This window comes from Protopterus annectens, chromosome 8.part0, assembly GCF_019279795.1.
Source record: "Protopterus annectens isolate FY-2018-M chromosome 8.part0, PAN1.0, whole genome shotgun sequence".
Lineage (NCBI taxonomy): Eukaryota > Metazoa > Chordata > Ceratodontiformes > Protopteridae > Protopterus > Protopterus annectens.
Window position 1 is genome coordinate 280,656,922 of NC_056741.1, and position 19,213 is coordinate 280,676,134.

General features: G+C 41.5%; 1 protein-coding gene across 1 annotated transcript in view; it reads left to right on the forward strand.

The window, feature by feature from the left end:
• Window positions 1-19,213, forward strand: part of IQGAP3 (IQ motif containing GTPase activating protein 3) — a 2,364,408-nt gene that overhangs the window by 1,753,687 nt on the left and 591,508 nt on the right. Inside the window, exon 27 of the mRNA XM_044079778.1 lies at window positions 589-729. Within this exon, the coding sequence (XP_043935713.1) occupies window positions 589-729 (141 nt within the window). The remainder of the gene's footprint in view (window positions 1-588; window positions 730-19,213) is intronic.

A 19,213-nucleotide genomic window follows, 5' to 3' on the forward strand; every position in this document is an offset into this window, starting at 1 on the left:
TCTTTGTTTATAGAACAGCTTAAAGCCTTTGTTTCTTTCAAGAAGTTTCTCAAGAAAAATGAGGGAGGAAAACCTGAATTAGGCAAAGTACTGATTTATTTTAGATTTAGGTTAACATTTATTACCTAGTTAATTGGGTTAATCCATATATCCTTTTCAGACACAACCTGCGCTACAAGGGCGAAGCAAAATACAACATATAAATATATGGATAATTTAGTATAGCTGATCAAGCAGCATATTATTTTGGAGGTAGGAGAAAACTGGAATGCTCAGACAAAAACCCACTGAGACATAGACAGAACATGGAAGCCTTGCACATACAATGACTGAAAGTCAGGACTGAACCCTAGACCTTGGAGTTGAAAGGCAGAGACCTTTCCACTAAGCCACTGTGCTCCCTTTGCTGGTGAAGTGGAAGCCACTTATTTGTTTGTTATTAGGACAGACTGTTGAAAACATTCCACAAATGTCAAAAATTGTGGGTGCATACTTTTTTTAGTCCTTGTATGTATAATGGTTATGAAAAGTTTAATTGTGTGTTCATATTTTCTCCTTTTTAAAACTCTGTTACTCCTTACTTTGCAGTGGGCTGCCCTATGATGTTACACCTGAACAAGCTTTGACTCACCAGGAAGTTCAACGAAGACTAGACATTTCAGTTCAAAACTTGAGAGCAGTTGCTGACAAGTTCCTGAATCGTATTATTGCATCAGTAGATAAAATACCGTATGTATGCACGTTAATTATTTTGTACAGGTATCAGTTTTCGTATTTAGAGTGTTTCTATGTATGATGCCTTAATGACTGAACATGATGCAGTAGGTGCTACGTGGTGACTAATGAAAAGGTATCTGCTTTGCAGAGCTAAATATTCCTTATTTCCTTTTCTGTCCTGGCTCATTAAAATGTATTACAACTATTTTTATTATTGGTTTTATTATTTGGGCTGAGTACATACAGAGCTGTTCAAAAATATTTAAGTTCTGAATTTTTTTAAGTTGCTGAACTGATACATTAAGCTTTGGTTGCAGAACTGGCTTGCATAGCAGTCTGACTCCAACAAATGACCAAAATTATTGCACTGATCGTGAACACTACATTGTACTCAAGAATTTGTCAACGTATGGCATGTTAGCTTTCATGAGCAAAGCAGCCTTGTTTCACAGTATATTTTTGTCTGCTGTCATCTAACACACTGCTTGCTTTTCTTTTCTTGCCAAAACGTTTACCACAAAAATCAGATATTTTCCACTTTATTGTTTTAACCATTGTTTGATTCCATTTCAACTAATGTACTTAAGCAAATGATTCTGGGATGAGCCACTCCTACCCTTTATCAAAAAAAAAAAAAAAAAACTGCAGTGATACACCATCTCAAGTCAGCTTGGTACTTGAAAAAATTTCCCCAGGCATCAACTCCCCTTATCCATAATACACTGCAGTCCTATTTCTTTCCAGATCACTTTTGTTGCCCTTGAATTTGCAGAAGAAATGGCTTTGTGCTCCTTATATTAAGTGGGGTTTTTTTTGTTATACAGTTACCCTTTTCTTCAAATATTGTTCTTTAGTGAATTTTAACTTCAAGTCAAAACCAGTTTTGAAAGGCCTTTCATCGAATCTGGATTTAAACTGAGACTTTGTCTGTTGAGTTATTGTATCAGTTTTCTGTTCTGTGCCTTTTCACTCACTCCCAAAGATTTGGCTGCTTCACTTAAGGCTTCACGTAAGTGGTCAGTCAGTATGTATAAAAGTCAGTTTTTCATATGCTTCCCCTTCCCTATGCCCGCCAACTATCAAACCTCCCTTCAGAGTATTGCCCATTCATCATCTAGTGCAAGACCTGCCCTGAGCCTCGAGAGAGACATGACCAAAGAGGGGTATTGGCATTTAGGCAGCAATGGTGGTGCTTTGTTCCTTTTATTGTCCGACTTCATCTTCCTGTCTGAGGCATTCCACAAAGATGATGCAACAATCATGAGAGTGTAGCTTATCCACCAAGACTGGGAATTGAAAGGGAGACATTACTATCTGACCCATTCCATTGAACCCATCCCTATAGTCAGTTGCCCTCCATCTACTGATAAGATAACTTCAAGCTTTATTTTTTCTTAAATCCCTAACCCTTCCTCTTAATGGCGACTTGAGCACCCACATCATTGTAAGGACTACCTGTTCACATTATACATCACTTAGAACCTATCTAGTCATTGTCAGTCAAACATTACATAGCTCATTCAGTTCCTGCCTTCATTTTAAACCTTGTTCCTTCTCTGCATGTATTGTTCCTACATTTCCCATTTTTTCTATGTAATTTGCTCCTACCCTTTTCTAAAGATCACAGTTCCAGTTGTTTTATCTCTGTTACTATATCCACTACTTCTAGTAAAGTTGGTTTAAGCTTTGATTTCCATTTTCTAGCAATTGCTTTTTGGCAGCCATCATAATTGGATTCATCAAGACATTATTATGTCTAGGCAATACAGATTCTGTATCATAGCTCAAAAAAGAATTTCCTTAGTTACACCAATATGTTCACCCAGTATCTGACAGAGCAGTCTGCAGGGAATTGTTGAAGTCTGCCAACTCATTGCACTCCCAGAAAATATGTTCCCAATTGCCTCTTTCTTCCCCTTTATACCTCCAACATTTGCTGTCTGCCTGAGGAAAAATTCTTTGGAGCCTGCTTGCAGTATAAAAAGACCTATGTAAACACTTCCAAGCATAGATCATAAATATTCTAGACTTTCCTGCATATTTGGGAGACATACATATTAACCCACCATTATTTCTTTGTAAATTGCTTATCCAATCTGTCCCTCCCAATCCTGTCTAACCTCCTCTGACTGATTCTTATAGTTATCATGCAGTATTTTGTATGCTGTACTAATTATTCCTTTTTTAACAGCAGCTTTTTCTCTGTATTGTATTAAAACCTCTGCCAGTGTTGGTCTTTCACTTAGGATCTCCCTATTTCTTTCTCTTTGCCTATATTCTGGTCAGTTCTTGATAGGGAAGGCAATCTCTAGTCTGCAGTCCAAATAAATTATTTGCCTCTTCCGATTCTATAACCTTTCCCCTCTAATTATTTGCTCCCAATACTTTAGCTCTTTTTCCAGTTTTCTCCAATAAATTCCAGCCCTTTCTTGCCTGTTGTCTGTAGGCACAATTGCAGTCATCCCCATCTGCAGAATCTCCTTTCTCCATTCCTGTGTTGGCTTAGTTCTTAGAATACTTTCTTCTAGTTTATGGATATAATGATCTGAATGGTTATTGTTCTCCTTAAGGATCTGCATCCAAAATTCCAGTCTCTTGTAGTTTCTTGAGCTTCCCCACTGTTTCATCATCATCATCATCCCTTTCTACTTTGACTTACAGGTATCTGCTTGTGCTATGTATAGGAGTCTTAATTGTGTACCCCTTCAAATCAGGTAATCCTAAACCACCTCATTCAGTTGGAAGAATCAGTTTATCCCACTTGACTCTTGCCGTCTTCCCCTCCAGGATAAAATCCTTCAGCTCTCTATTAATTGCTGTCCACAACTTCTCTTCTGGTTGATAGAAATATGTCTGACCTGTGTATAAAACTAAAGGGACTGAAAACATGTTAGCTACTTGTATCTTGCTATCCAAATCCACATAACAGAGCTTCCAATTCCTCAGTTTTTGTATTCTCTCTTTTGTTTAGTCTCTTCCCACATATCCTTAGCTGCTACACTAGAATCCTTTTTAATCCATACTCCCAAGTATTTCCTTTTATTATGTCCTCATAAATATGGATATTGCTGAACCAGTTTGTGTGTGGGTACATCATTTACAGCTATTGCCTTTGTTTTAGATTCATTAATTTTGTATCCCGAAAAGATTTGAAACTGCCTCAAAATGTTCCACAGCACTAAAATGTCCTTTACTGGTTTTATCAAGTATAAAATATCTACAGATACGGCCCATCTTTCTTGACTGCCATACCAATTATGTCCGTAAATTTCTGAGTTATTTTCTTTGCTAGTAGCTCTAAGTATAGTGCAAATAATGAAGAGAAAAGAGGATACCCCTGCCTTGTTCCTCTGCTCAAACAGAAATGATCAGAGAGGAACTCACCCACATTAATTTTCACCTCCGATCCTTCATATATCCCTCCTAATCATCCCTATAATTTTATCAGGGAATGCAAATGCTTTCATTTCCCTGTTCATAAACTCCCAGCTTCCTCTGTCAAATGCTTTCTCTGTATCAAAACCCACCAACAGCACTGGTATTTTCTTACATTCAGCTTCCCTCTGATCATCAGTGTTTTGTTAATGTTGTCAGAAGGTTGCCTCCCTTTCACAAAACCACATTGAGCCGTATCTATCAATTTTGGCATCACCTTTGCTATTCTTTTAGCCACTATAGACACAAACACTTTATAATCATGGTTTAAGATTGAAATGGGCGTGTATGAAGCTGGATCTGTTGGGGCTTTACCCTCTTTAGGTATTACACCCTCTGCCACTTTTTTTCCCGGATGTTGGTACTTCTCCTCTTCCAGATCTTTATCAGTTTTCCCCTCATAGCTTTCAAACTTCTACAGCAGTACCATCTATTCCTGTGGACTTTCCTGTTGATTGGTTATGCATCAATATTTTTATCTCATCTCCTCCTGTCCTGTTAGTAATTGAGACTCATCTACCTCTAACCTTGGCATATTTAATTCTTCCATAAATCTTTCCATTTGTACCTTTTCTTGATCTCCATATTTCTCTGTTTTATACAGACTTTAATAACATTTCTGTAATATTTCTACCGTATTTCTTTGTAAATAAGACCTAACCAGAGAATAAGGCCTAGCATGGTTTTCCTGGGTGGTCACGATATAAGCCCTACCCCAAAAATAAGCCCCAGTTAATATTGTCAACAACACACGACGGACGTGTTTAATTATAAAATCATGTTATTGACACCCATTGACTGAGGTTATCGTACTCTGCTCGCCATTTTCGGACCATTCGGACACCCAACTTCTTCTCTTTGCAGAAAGTCGTAAGATTCTTTCCTTGGGAGGAGTCCTCCACGACTCTTACTGTAACCCTAATCACGCACACTTGACGGTTGAGATCCTTGGCCCATAAACACTGGCAGGTGTACTTTGATCGGTCAAAATACAGACAATGCGCGTAAAGTGCGCGCACTTGATAATTAGCAGCTGTAGTGTCTTCTCTTTTTAACTGGCACCATTTTGTGTTGCCACTCCAGTCTCGTAAGTCTTCAGTTAACCCCCCCTCCCCCAAGACAAAATGAGTGCAAAAAGAAAGGGCTAATCCGTTGAGTACAAAAAAGGAACCGTGGAGGACTCCCAGGGAAAGAATCTGACGACTTTCTGCAAAGAGAAGAAGTTAGATCTCCGAATGATCCGAAAATGGCATGCAGTGTATGATAACCTCAGTCAACAGGTCGACGAGGGAAATGCTAAGAAATGCAAGGTGGATCAGGTCAGCAACCATTATTTCTTGAGCTGGAAGACCTCATAGGTTCATAGATTAGTACTCCTTAGCCCTATCCTGCCAATCATCTGTGAATGGATTGCTAACAGGAGAGCAAAGGCTTTGGTTGTGCACAGGGCTGATATTCAAGCATTTGCCCTTGCAATGGCACCACAGTTAGAAATATCTCCAGAAGAATTCAAAGCATCACAACATTGGCTGGATGGCTTCCTTCAGCGATATGAACAGTCTCCACGAAGATCAACACTGTTCAAGCTGGAAGATACTGAAATTATTAAATGTGTGCTTGCGCTCAAGTCCTTTGTTGATGGCATCAACTTTTCTAAATACCAACTCTCCAACATGATTGCTGTGGATGAAACTGCAGTGTTTATGGGCCAAGGATCTCAAACAGCAATTGATCAGAGGGGTGCCTCATCAATCTACATTCCCTCCACTGGTTAAGAGAGTGCACGTGTTACCTATATTTTGGCAGTTCATCTAGATGGAAAGAAAACCCCACCTCTAATCATTAGTAAGGGCAAGAAAGAAAAGATTGAATGTGTTTCAGGCATTTACATTCTTGAAACTGAAAAAGCCTAGTGCACACAAGCAGTTATAAGGAAGTGGGTCGATGTAATGCTGCCACTTGTTTTGCTAGGTGACAAAAGAGTTCTGCTAGTTTGGGATTCAGCCAGCACTCACCGCACTAAAGAAATGAAGAAATTCCTTGCACAGAGAAGAATAGATCAAATAATGATTCCCGCAGGAATGACTGCCTATCTCCAGACTCTTGATATTGCAATAAACAAGCCATTCAAGGACCAGTTGTGCATAGAACTCAATGACTACACTGAAAATATAATGGAGAGAAATCAGCATGGAAACTTTGTAAGCCTAGCCTGCAAGAGGTCGTGACTTGGATGAAAAATTCATGATATAAAATCACTGACAGCTGTGTTGCCAATGCACTACGAGCAGGCTACTTGGACAAGCAGTGCTCATTTAAGGAGAGCTCTATTGCTAGGCATGACAGATTGGGGCCAATGGTTCTACAGGAAATGGAGTCGCAAGCAATTTAGGCCAGAATTTGGGGGTTAGAGACTTATGACAATGTTCCAGAAGAAGATGACATGCCTATATTTGAATAACTGTGAAAGCCAAGGTGTAAATATTCTGAAGTTGAAATGTTTGTTGCACTGTTTATGTAGAATTCTCACACAACTGTTAATGCGTTACTTAGAACTGTTGTCCAATAACAGAAAAGTACCATATAAATGTCAATTTGTGTACATGAATAAATGTCTATTTGTGTACATGAATAAATGTCTATTTGTGTTCATGAATAAATGTCGATATTTGTACATGAATAAATGTAGATTGTTGTACGGTGGTGGTAAATAAGGCATCCCCTGATAATAAGCCCTAATGTGTATTTCGGCAGGGGGAAAGAGTATAAGACCCAATCTTATTTTTGGGGAAATACGGTAGTACCTCTACAGATCTCTTGTTATCTTCTTTGTTATAGGCTTCCTAAGCTTGGCGACAGCTATTTCTACTTCCTGTTGCCTGAGTTAATTGTGCTAAAAGTTTTTGTGCTCTGGCGTTAGCAAAAATTCGTTGCTTAACAGCATTCTTTCTAAACTCGTGCATATTGTCAAGGTAATCCTTTATTTTCTGCTTAACATTTTGTAAATTCTCCTCTTAGGTGAGTTTCCCCCTATTTTGCAATACTTTAACATTTGTCTGTCCCTCTAAATAAATCTTCTTATGTCTTAACCGTATCACTGTTTCTTTTATCTCCACCCTATTTTTAAACTCTACTTTAATTTTATCCAACTCCTAACTATATTTTCAGAAGAAATTTCTATCTTTTGTAATAACTCCTGAATAATTTCCACTGTTAAATACCCCTCTTTTCAACAGATAGACGGGAAAGTGCCGTTGTCTCATTTTTATTTCATTACCCTTCAGTTTTACTTTAGTTATTATTGGCATGTGATCTGAAATAGTTATTGGATGTGTATCAAAACGTTCAACTAAATGCACATGTTCCTGTGAAATGTAAGCTTTGTCTAACCAAACCCAGATTTTGTATCTGGGGGAATATGTAAATTCATTCCAAACTCCTATTACTGAATTTACATCTTCCATGCCAAATATTTTCTTACATTTCTTAAAGAATCTACCCTCCTTTGTTATATCTTTCTTTCTGGGCTGCCCAGACGCATCTTCACTGCTGCAGATCAAATTCCAGTCCCCCACTTCTATAAGTAATATTCCCTGCTTAAAAGTGATTTCTCCCAGAATTTTCTTAAGCTTATAGTAGTTTTAGGTGGAATATGCCAATGTAATCCTCCTCCCTTGCCAGTAGCCCCTTAGTACTATAAATCTATCATTATCTTTTTTATCCTTTTCTGTCATTATTGGCACTCCTGTTGCAATTAATAGAAGTACTCCTTTTTCCTGTCCCAGTTATTCAGCTGAATAACTATCCTGAAAAAAATTCTTTATCAAACTCACATGCTCACTTATTTCCAAATGTGCATCTTGTAGCATACCTATTTGCACCCTACATTTTTAATATAGTTCGCTACTCTTTTTTTCTGTATACATCTGTGAGACCATTAACATTTAAAGATAGTATAGAAAGTGCCATTGTTAAGTTATTATTCACAACTTTTGTTTGTCTTTAAGTATCTACTTCCAGCATGCACACACCAATGTTTGGCAGGTTGATCTCTCATACTGTTGTTTCTTGTTGTATCCATTTCAGCCTACGTCACATCTTACAAAACTTTGTTTTATTGAAAGCCCTCAAACAAACAAACAGTACACCCCTAAATCATATTAATTTAATACTAATACACAAAACTATGTACATCTTCAAATATTGAAGTTTTACCCTCCTAATAGGAACAATTGTCACAAACTGACACCCCCGCACACAAACTTGGGTTAACCTAAAAGAAAGGTAAGCCACATGGTGTACACCCTGAGCTTCTACTAAGTGCTGTCTGGTTTTGTATTATGTTTATTGCTCACCCAGAATGGGAAAATAGAATGCTTTCAGAAAACGTGGTCTCCTAGCCCTTGAAAGCAAGACGTGTTCTGTTTTTATTGCTGTTTATCAGATTGTCTCCATGGAGACATGAGAACCAGATAGAGTTGCTTATACAAACATTTATTTATTTGCAGGAGGAAAGCTGTGTTATATTCATTGTTATTTTATTTATGTGCTTTCTATTAAAAATTGTTACTAGATCAAGCCAAGGGCCTTAATCCAGTCATTCCTGTATGCAAGAATATGAAAATGCACACCAATTTTTCTTGTATCATACTCTTTTGACCAAACTTTACTTTTTTTTACATTGCAATGCCTATATTTCTTAAAACTAAACAAGGAGAAAGAGAAAAGAAGGAAAGAAACAGGGGCACCTGTTAGTATCCCATTAAACTTGAAAATAACTGAGAAAACTTTACTTTATAACATGCAGGTTATATCATGCACTATAAAAATATTGTTAAGAACAAAAATTTTGTTTTACTTATACTCCCTCCTTCCTCTTCTCCTAAGTGTTCCTCCAAACATAAATGCTATTAAGTAGGACAAATGCTTTAGAGTCCCCTTAAAGTTTTACATAGTCAAAAAAGTCCAATATTTCCAGATTTGCTTGTTCTGTCAAGTTTTAGAAATATAATTAATGTTTTATAATCCCACATTTGTCAATTACCAAGTTGCTGTTTTTATTCCTGTTTATCTCCCGCTCCTAAATCCAGTCTCTGCTTTATTTCCAACATACTCTCGGTTCTTCTAGTCAACTGTTGTGCTTTTTTCTTTCTCAAGCATTTTCCTTTGAAAAAATGGAAAAGATTTCACTAGCACAGTCTGTATGTGGTCTTTATTACCAGAAGAGCAAAAAACAGAATATCCTGTTTCACAGCTCACTTTTTGTTGGACAAACTTTTGTATTTCCTCCTTAGCATGTTCTGCATCAAAAATTATTTTCCCTCCAAGAAAGAATATTCCGAAGATAGCTGGGTACAGCAATTTGAATTTCATGCCTGCTTCTTGACATTCAGTGATTAGTGGACTAAATTTACTCTCCTTCTGCCTGGTGTACAGGGAGTAATCGTTTTCCGCAAACACTCTACTGTATCCTACTTTTTGTACTTTGTCCTTCTGCCACAGTTTTGTCAGAATCTACTTCTCCTACTGGTAGGATTGCATCTTTACTATTAAAGGTCTAGGTTGCTTTCTCATGGCCAGGTATGGAGCATGCATACAATGTGACCTTTCAGTTAACAACTCATTCTGTGGAATTACCAGTCCATTTGCATATTTGTTGTCTTTCGGCTTTTCCCGGTTAGGGGTCGCCACAGTGGAACTCCGGTCCGCTAATGATTGGCAGTAGATTTTTACGTGCCGAGTTGCCGGCCCTGATGCACAACCTTCAACGAAGGTACGCCCATTCATGTATGTCTCCACACAGAAGACGCTCTAGCTGAGAATCAAAGGACAACGTCTTACTGTGAGGCGACAACACTACCGCAGCACCACCACTGCGCTTTCATAAAATGAATGCAGTCTGTTCATACCAGCTTCTGTGGTGCATCAGAAAATCATAGGTTTTTCTTATGTGCTCTGTCTTCCAATTCTGTTATTTTTTGAAACATCTCCTCTTGAGCAGTCTTATAATCAGCATCCTTTTCTTCATTTTGACCTCTGATGTTTGCAGTTTTTTCACCTCATCTGAATATCAGTTTAAAGTTTCTTCCATTTTTTTAATCAGCTCTGAGTACATTTGACTTATTTTTTTCCTCTGGGTTACTGGCACTCATGTTTTGCACCAAAGTTGGAGCTTGCACCACTTTTTGCTGAACAGCTGCAAAATTCTTCCCGGACAGTGTTTTTTTCTCACCTTTTATGATTGCGTTTCTTTCAGGTTCTCTGGGTTTATTTTTTGCTGGCATCCAGACAGCGCACTTACTAGCCAGTTACTTAAATTTACCCAACAATATGAATTTACTGGCTTACTCCTCTGAGTATCTGTTTTCACACTGGGAAAGCTGAACTTGAGCTGTAACTCCATGTGCTGCTATCTTGGAAGAGTCTGGGATTTCCACTTTGATTATTTATGACGGGCAGTTTTAAAGCTGCTGGGCTCAGTGATGCAACTCTTGTCTTCAGAAGTTGAATTGAGCAGCTCCAGTTCTTCTAGGCCTATCTCTACTAGGTCCATTAGATCTACTATGTAAATTTTCTCTCCTAAAACTGTGAATTTTGAGTGTTCTGAAATGATAGGCTTTCCTGCCAGACACAGGTGGAAATGTGTCTTACTCCCTCCACTTTGTGTCCAGGGAAACAGGAATTCTGCTTCTCACTGTCTATAATTTTGCCTTACCATTCACATTGCCTGTGTCTTATTGACTGATCTGAAGTAGTTGACTTCATCTGGTCTTCAACCTGTGGGTCTGTGGATCCGAATCATATCTGACACGGCTGCATAACAAGCATCTGATCCGAGCTCCAAGCTCCTCCCCTTACCCATAATGCCCCAGTCTCCTTTCTCCCTCCAGATTTCATTTGCCGCTGAATAGCTTGCATCGTGGGCTTGAGCTCTGAGTGATTTTCATGGTGAGTAGCTAGCCTTTTTTTTATTTCTCTTCGTTTTCTGTGTTTCTTCTATCTTCCCACACTTCCCTTATCTGTGTTGGCTGTCGATATTCAAAAAAATTGTTCCCCGCCTTTGACTTTTCTGTGTTAGTGAGTGTGTGTGACTGTGTGCCTTTGTGTGTTCTGGTTAGTACGGCTGATGCCCCTAAGCCTGGATTCAGGAAGTGCACAGTGTGGGGCCATAAGCTTTCCCCAGCCGATGGCCACACTCTGTGTGTAGTTTGCCTGGGAGCAGCTCACTTGCTTTCCCCCTGCACCATCTGCGTGGGATACAACCCGCGGGCTTTTAAGGACAGGAGGGACAAGCTGATCCTGAAGGGTTTGCTCCCCTCCTCTGGGACGGCTGTCCCCACACCTCTGGCTTCAGACACTTCTTCTGATGCAGTTTCTTCTCCTTCCCAGGCTTCTGGGACTCAAACTCCCACCACTGCTCTCCTCTGGTGGGGCCTCCACCTAAGTCTAAGACCCCCCCCCCCCCAGGCCTAGTATTCCCCGGCTCCATTCTCCAAGGTTCTCTCTGGAGCCGGAGGTGTTTCGATCTCCCTTCAGGGCTTCACCTCATCAGCACTCCCGGCCGGTGTCGGTAGCAGCCTCTTCCCAGTCTACCTGTAGCCTTAGTGAGGTGGAGATGGACAGGATGATGCAGAAGCTCATCCGCACCCAAATCCAAATGGAATTCTTGCCAGCCCCCTCTCCCTCTGGAGCGGGGAGCTCACAAACCTTTTTCACCCCAATAACTCCTTCTCTAATCTGACCTTCAGTTTCAGAGTCTTTGGATCTAAGGACTCTCAGGGTCGGGGGGTCGGCGCCGATGGTACCTTGTACCTCAAAGCCGGCTATTGTCTTGAGTGTGTCGGATCTGAGCTCTCAGAGCCATAGCCTCGGCTTCAGATCTGAAGGGATGCTGTTGGCACCAAGTTTGTCTGAGAGCAGTCTTCCCCTGTGCATCTTGGCTCCTGCAGTCTTGCCTCCGACTCTCCTCGTCAGATCCGAGGGGGACGGCTCCTATGTTTGTTTCTCAGGACGTCTGCTCCCCTTCGGCCTTTGTGGTGGAGAGGGTTCTCTCGAGTAGGTTGAGATCCCTGACCATCTCGTCCTCGGACTCCGCCCCAACTCCCTTGGTTTTGGGTACAGCCCCGATCCTCTTGCCATCTCAGGGACAGCCTGTGCCTGGTTTGCCTCAGGAAGCCCCCAGTCAGGCACTTCAAGAGGTTTGCAAGTCCCCCCAGAGTCCCACTGAGGAGGTTCCTTGCAAACAGACGTGCAAAAGGAGGCACTTGGACTCCTCCCCAGAGCCCCTCGCCAAAAACACCGACTTAGAAGAAGGGGAAAGTTCCATCTGATCACCCCTCAAGGATGTCTCCTTTGGAGACATCATGGAACTCCTTTGCCAGGGGGGGGGTCTGCCCAAAAAAACAACTCTGGACAAGTCAGTGTTCCTAGAGGCATTTGGCTCAAGCCCAGCTACTTATAGGTTCATAGGTTCATAGGTTGGTACTAGGTTATCAGCCCTAGGGCCTATACAAGCCTAGCCATAACAATTCCCTGGCTGGGGAAAGCTTATGGCCCCACACTGTGCACAACTTGCTTGGTGCCCCACCCGCGGACCCGCTTGTGGACCTCATAACATCTTGGGCATGGAAGGAACAGGACACCGTGGAGCCCATCCCCAAGTACCCAGATAAGGTCCTCAGCCCCCCCATCAGATAGACCTAGTTGGAGCAAGGAGTCCCCAGTGGGCGCTATGGTGGTGGCAGCCACCACGAAGAAAGAGCTCGCGCAGGAGAGCTCTACAGTCCATCCTCCTGACTGAGAGTCAAGGACCATGGACCGTCTAGGGAAGCGAGTGTACACTTCAGCAACGTTTATTATAAGGGCATTGAACTATATGGCGCACGTCATTCAGCTTCAGCGAGACCTAGTTAAAGAGGTCGCTGAGTCATCCCTGGAGCCCATGTCACCAGAGGGCAAGAAGACTTTCTCCGCACAGATGTCCACTCTTAAAGCGGTAGCAAATACGTCCATGCATCTTCTCTCCCATGCTACGGAGAGAGGCGCCATGCCTGGCTCCGGCTGTGTCAATTTTCGGAACACTTCAGGGCGTCATATATAAATGCCCCTTATGATAGTTCTTCCCTGTTTGGGAAGTCAGTTCATGAAACCCTGGTCCTGAGTGAGAAGGACGGGAAGACACTGTCTGTCATCGGGATCTGCTTCTCCGCCCCTCAAAGATCCTTCTTCAGGAATCAGCGAAGGACAAAGATGTGGCTCCTGAAATCTCAGTTCTCCCAGGACAGTCAGGACTCACCTTCCCCCAGAGGCAGAGGGGGTTATGACAGGCACTGTCCTAGAGGCAGAGTGGGTCCAAGAAATTTCGGGTCTTGAGAAGCATTCTCTAACAGGCCCACTGTGCAGCCCTGAGGGGCTGCCCGACTGCTCGTCTCTAGAGACAGTCGGAGGTCAACTTTCGCTAAACCCAGCGGCGTGCGAGTCCATAACAACAGATTGTTGGGTGTTGCAAGTTATATCCAGAGGTTATTCCATCCCGTTCATCAATTCACCTCTCCCACCAAATCACCTCCCAGACGTTCCACCCGTGCAAAGGGAGGTTGCAGCCCTAGAAACAGACAAGCTGCTATCAAAGCGAGTCATCCAACTTGTCCCCATAGACCAATCAGGATTGGGCATTTATTCCATGTTCTTTTTAGTGCCAAAGACAATGGTGGACCTAAGATCCATTCTGGATCTATCCACCTTGAACCTGTCGGTAACAAAGGAGAAATTCTGGATGGTCACATTCCAGTCCATCCTGCCCTACCTGTAGGCAAAAGATTGGATGTGCTCGATTGACCTTCAGGATGTGTACTATCTCATCAAATGAACAGGCACTCCCGCAGGTTTCTCCAGCCCCCAGGGTGTTCACCAAAGTGATGGCTGTTGTAATGGCTCACCTGAGGCTTCAGGGAATTCAGGTCTTCACTTACCTGAACGATTGGCTGTTTGCTGCCCCCACCAAGCTTCTGCTTTGCCGAGCCAGGGATTATTTCCTTTTGTTAACGAACAGTCTGGGCATTGCCATTAATCTCAGCAAATCATCACTGACCCCAAATCCAGGTTCTAGAATTCTTTGGGGCTCAGTTGGATACCAGCCAAATGAAAGTTTACCTCACCCCGGAAAGGGTACGAAATCTCGTACATTCTTCAGGCTCATCTTCCCTCAGCAGAGACAGTTCTGCGGGTGCTGGGGTACTTGGCAGCCACAATCAATCTGATACCCCTTGCACAACTTCATATGTGGATTCTCCAGTGGACGCTAGCAGTCCAGTGATCTCTACTAGATCTTCCATTGTCCTATCCAGTCCATCTACCCTGGATTTGCAGGGTCTCTCTTCGGTGCTGGATTCTTTCCCCGGACATTGTCAGAGGGCATCCCTTTCTCCCGTCCTTTTCCAAAACCACAGTGACCACAGACGCCTTCCATCTAGGGCAGGGAGACATTGCTCAGGAAGGACAGTCCAAGGCATGTGGTCCCCTATCAAGACCACTTTGCATATCAACATCCTGGAGATGAGGGCTGTTCTTCTGGCATTGCAAGCCCTTCATGCCCATCTTCCTCTAGAGAATATTGCGATCCAGACAGACAACATATGTGTAGTCTGGTATATCAGCAAAGAGGAACCAGGTCTTATCCCCTTTGTCACAAAGCCATGAGAGTGTGGGAATGGGCCATTTCCACCGGTCGTTTTCTGGCGGCAACACAGATTCTCGGATGGTCAACATTCTAGCGGACAGGCTCAGCAGGACTATTCTGATGCTTTATGAGTGGTCTCTCAATACTTCAGTAGCGGAACAGATCTTCCTCGTGGGGCCGGCCTTGCTGCGATCTCTTCGCAACTCCTTCCAATGCGAAATGCAGCGAGTTCTTTGCTCTGAATCCCTCTCAGGGGAAGTCCCAAGAGATGCACTGGTCCATGCTTGGCCTACCGGTCTTCTTTATGCCTACCCCCATTACCTCACATTTTGAAGTTTCTTCAGAAAGTTCGCAGGCTGGGGAACACAGTAATCCTCATTGCCCCATTCTGGCCTCGCCAAGTCTGGTTTCCCTCCCTTGGGTCTTATCTAGTAGTTCCACCATGGATCTTGGCTCTGGTTCCGGATCTCATTTCACACCCCTCAGGGATTCCTCGCCCAGACCTGGACAGTCTGAAACTCACTGCTTGGCTGCTCTACTTCCATTGATTATTAGGATTCCCAGTTTATGCTCTCCAGTTAAAACCATTTTGGTGGCGGCTCACAAATCTTCCACCAGAAGTGTATATCGTAGCAAGTGGAAACGTTTCTCCATATGGACCTCTCAGTGGTATTTGGATCCCTTTACGGCTCCTGTCCCAGCAGTATTAGAATTTTTGGTGGGGATCTTTCGACAAGGGGCTAGTTCCTCTACTGTGAAAGTTCAACTGGCTGCTATTTTTAATTTTCATTTGGGGTAGAATGTCTTCACTAGCCTCTTCTAGACTTTGCAAGACCTTCCTTAAAGGTACCTTTCTTTTAAGGCCCCCGGTGAAGGATCCTTTGCCTCCATGGGACCTCACTTTTGTACTTCAGGCTTTAGTCCCCCCTCCTTTAGAGTCTACACCTTCGGTAGATTTGCACTGTCTATCTTGGAAGACTGCTTTTTTGGTAGCTATTATGTCTGCCAGGAGGGTATTGAAACTTCAAGCATTGTCTATCAAAGCTCCTTACATAATTTTTCATAAGGACAGGGTTTCCCTGTGCACTACTCCTTCTTTCCTTCCCAAAGTGGCATCAGAAGCTAATATTGATCAAACTGTCAATCTTTCCTGTCTTTTTTCCTAATTTCCAGAACAAGGGTGAATATAAATTGCATTTGCTGGATGTGCACAGGCAATTGAGGTTTTACTTGCACAGAACAAAATCCTTTCATAAATTAAATCAGTTATTTGTCTCCTGTTCAAAGCCATTCTTTGAGAAGCCAATTTCTAAAGTGACTGTTGCTTGTTGGATTTCTCAATGCATTATTCAAGCATATTCTATCAAAGGAATTTCCCCTCTGGGTCAGGTAAAAGCCCATTCCACCAGGTCTATGGCCACTTCAGAGGCTTTTTGGTCCAGGGTGTCATTGGATGATATTTGTTCTGCAGCCACCTGGTCATACTTTCATCTCGCATTACAAATTGGACATTGTATCCAGGAATAGGGCATCCTTTGGCTCCACGGTGCTCCAGAATACCCTTCCATAGGGGCTACCCAGGTGTTAGTAGCTGGGGACTCTGTCCCAAAAATTGAAGACCAAATTAAGTCAACTACTTCAGATAAAGAAGTTATGTACTTACCATAACATTCCATCTGTATAGTTGTACTTCATTTGTCTTCAACCATCTCCCCCTCCTTCACCCGACCTTGTCACTATTGTCCTGGCCTGGTATTTGAGAGATGAACATTCCAGAGCATTCCCTTGGTATGAGAAAAAACAGTAGCACTGGATGTAACACAGCAGAATATCCAATTTATTGTAAGTAAGCACTTTCAAGGGTTCACCTTTTCATCAGGCTTAGATAAAAATGGCTTAAAACAACCACATTAAATAGCACTCCAATTAACATTAATTACTTCAGTTAAAAACAATTAACTTATTTAAAGCCATATTTAACATTTTTAAACATCACAACATACATAAGCTAAAAGTACTAGTGTCTCAATTGTCTTGATTTCAGGAAAGGTTTAATGGAGACCATATTATTCAAATCGGGCACTTTATCAGCGCGCCGTAACATAATCCATTTTTGTTCAGCTGCCTCAGTAATATTCCTCTTGTCTCCTCCCCTTTTCCTGACTGCAAGTATTTCCAGGACCAGAAACTTAAACATGCTCACTACCTTCCTTCTTGATGTGCATAGCCAAGGCACTGCTTTCCTTGTTATTTCTTATATCCCTCATATGTTCAAGTATCCTGTCTTTAAACTGTCGATTAGTCATGCCAATTTAATATGAAAAACATTTGACACAATAACTCAAATATATTACATTGACTGTTTTACAGTCAGCATAATGAGAGGGCTCTATTCTAAAGCCTAGCTTAGGGTGTACAAAGTTAGCACCTGTGTGTATATATGCACAGGCAGTACAACTTCTGCATATATATGTACCTACTCTATCTGATCTAAGAGTAGTCCTATTTAAACTAGATTTGTAACCAAGATGATTCTTTAGGGTCTTATTATTTCAAAAGCTAAACTTAGGTTGGTCTCCTACTATCCCCTTCAACCCATCCAAAGTAGAGAGTATATTCCAGATCTTATTGATGACATCACATACCATATTTATATTACTATCATATGTCAGAGTTATTCTCAAGTTATTACTACTCTCAGAGATATGTCGTGGCATCTCACTACTGTCAACAACACTACCTCCATGTGTATCACATACTGTTGCATCGTTGGTAAAATATTGTTTACACCTGCTATGTCTATCTTTCCATGCCTCTTTAATGTACATATCTATATCTTTACTTTTATAGCCCCTTTCTATAGAATCCAGTTTAAGGGACTCTAGAGCTGAATTCAGCTCTGTGTCATTATGTAATCTCATCAACCTGACCACCTGTCCTTTTATTATATTACGTTTGCAATGGTTCGGGTGCATACTTGTATTGTGCAATAGGTTATTCTTTCTAACTGGTTTCCTATATAAACTAGTTTAACAGTATTGAGCAAATGCTTACTAATAGTCGCATCTAAAAACTCCACCTGTTGTAAACTATATTTGTATGTAAATCTCAGAAAATCAGTGGTCATATTGAGAGAGTGAATAAACTCTCTCAATAGTCTCAGTTCCTTGCCATAATAAAAAAATATCATCCACAAACCTAGTATACCACAAGACAAAGTTGGCATAGGTCATGTTAGAGAGTATAAACTCTGTTTCCCATTGCACCAATGAAAGGTTGGCGTAGCTATTGGCACATGCTGTGCCCATCGCCACGCCAGCCTTTTGAATGTAGTATTCATCACTGAACATAAAAACACTGTTATTTAGAATAATGTCCAATAAGCTACAAATCAAGTGTATTTTTGAATAATAGTCTCCATTAAACCTTTCCTGAAAGCGAGACAATTGAGACACTAGTGCTTTTAGCTTATGTATGTTGTGATGTTTAAAAATGTTAAATATGACTTTAAATAAGTTAATTGTTTTTAATTGAAGTAATTAATGTTAATTGGAGTGCTATTTAATGTGGTTGTTTTAAGTCATTTTTATCTAAGTCTGATGAAGAGGTGAACCCTTGAAAGTGCTTACTTTACAATAAATTGGATATTCTGCTGTGTTACAGCAAGTGCTACTGTTTTTTCTCATTTGCTTCTTTTTGCTCTGGTTGTTTTATTGCCTGAGGCCATATATTTTTTGCTCATTCCCTTGGTATGCCTGGCTCAGGAATTTTGGGGATGCCAATAGTGGTAAGGTCTTTTTTGGGTCAGGCTTATGTTTTCTTGAGCAGCAAACTCGATCTGAAGGGAAGAAGGAGACATGGGGCATTATGGGTAAGGGGAGGAACTTGGAGCTTGGATCAGATGCTGGATGCTCTTCGTGTTTCACTGTTGCAGTCATCACATTTTGTTATCTGCCTGCAGGTAGCCCTCAGCCAGCCCGAATACCAGAGTCTTTTGATTTTTGCGTTGGATGCTGTTGCTTCTTCCATGACGTCAGGTTGGCAGGGGTATAAAACATGCAGCCGACGCCGTTACATCAGTCTTTCTTGCTGTGCAGTGCCCAAAGCAGAAGCATTTCACAAGTGCCAGTCGGCCGACTCCTGAAATTTTCGTTTACGAGTTTCAGACCCGAAGTCTTCAAAAAAGATAAGTACCCCATTGGGGATCCTTTTTTCTTGCTCTAACCAATGTCAGAAAAAATTAACAATGGTCTTGCCTGTGGAAACCAAATACCTCATAGAGATTTTCATTCTTACTGCATCACCTGTTTGGGCCCATACCACGACGTCCCTCACGGTTAGTTTTGTGCCTTGTTAAACGCCCAAACTATTCGTCGTTAGGCT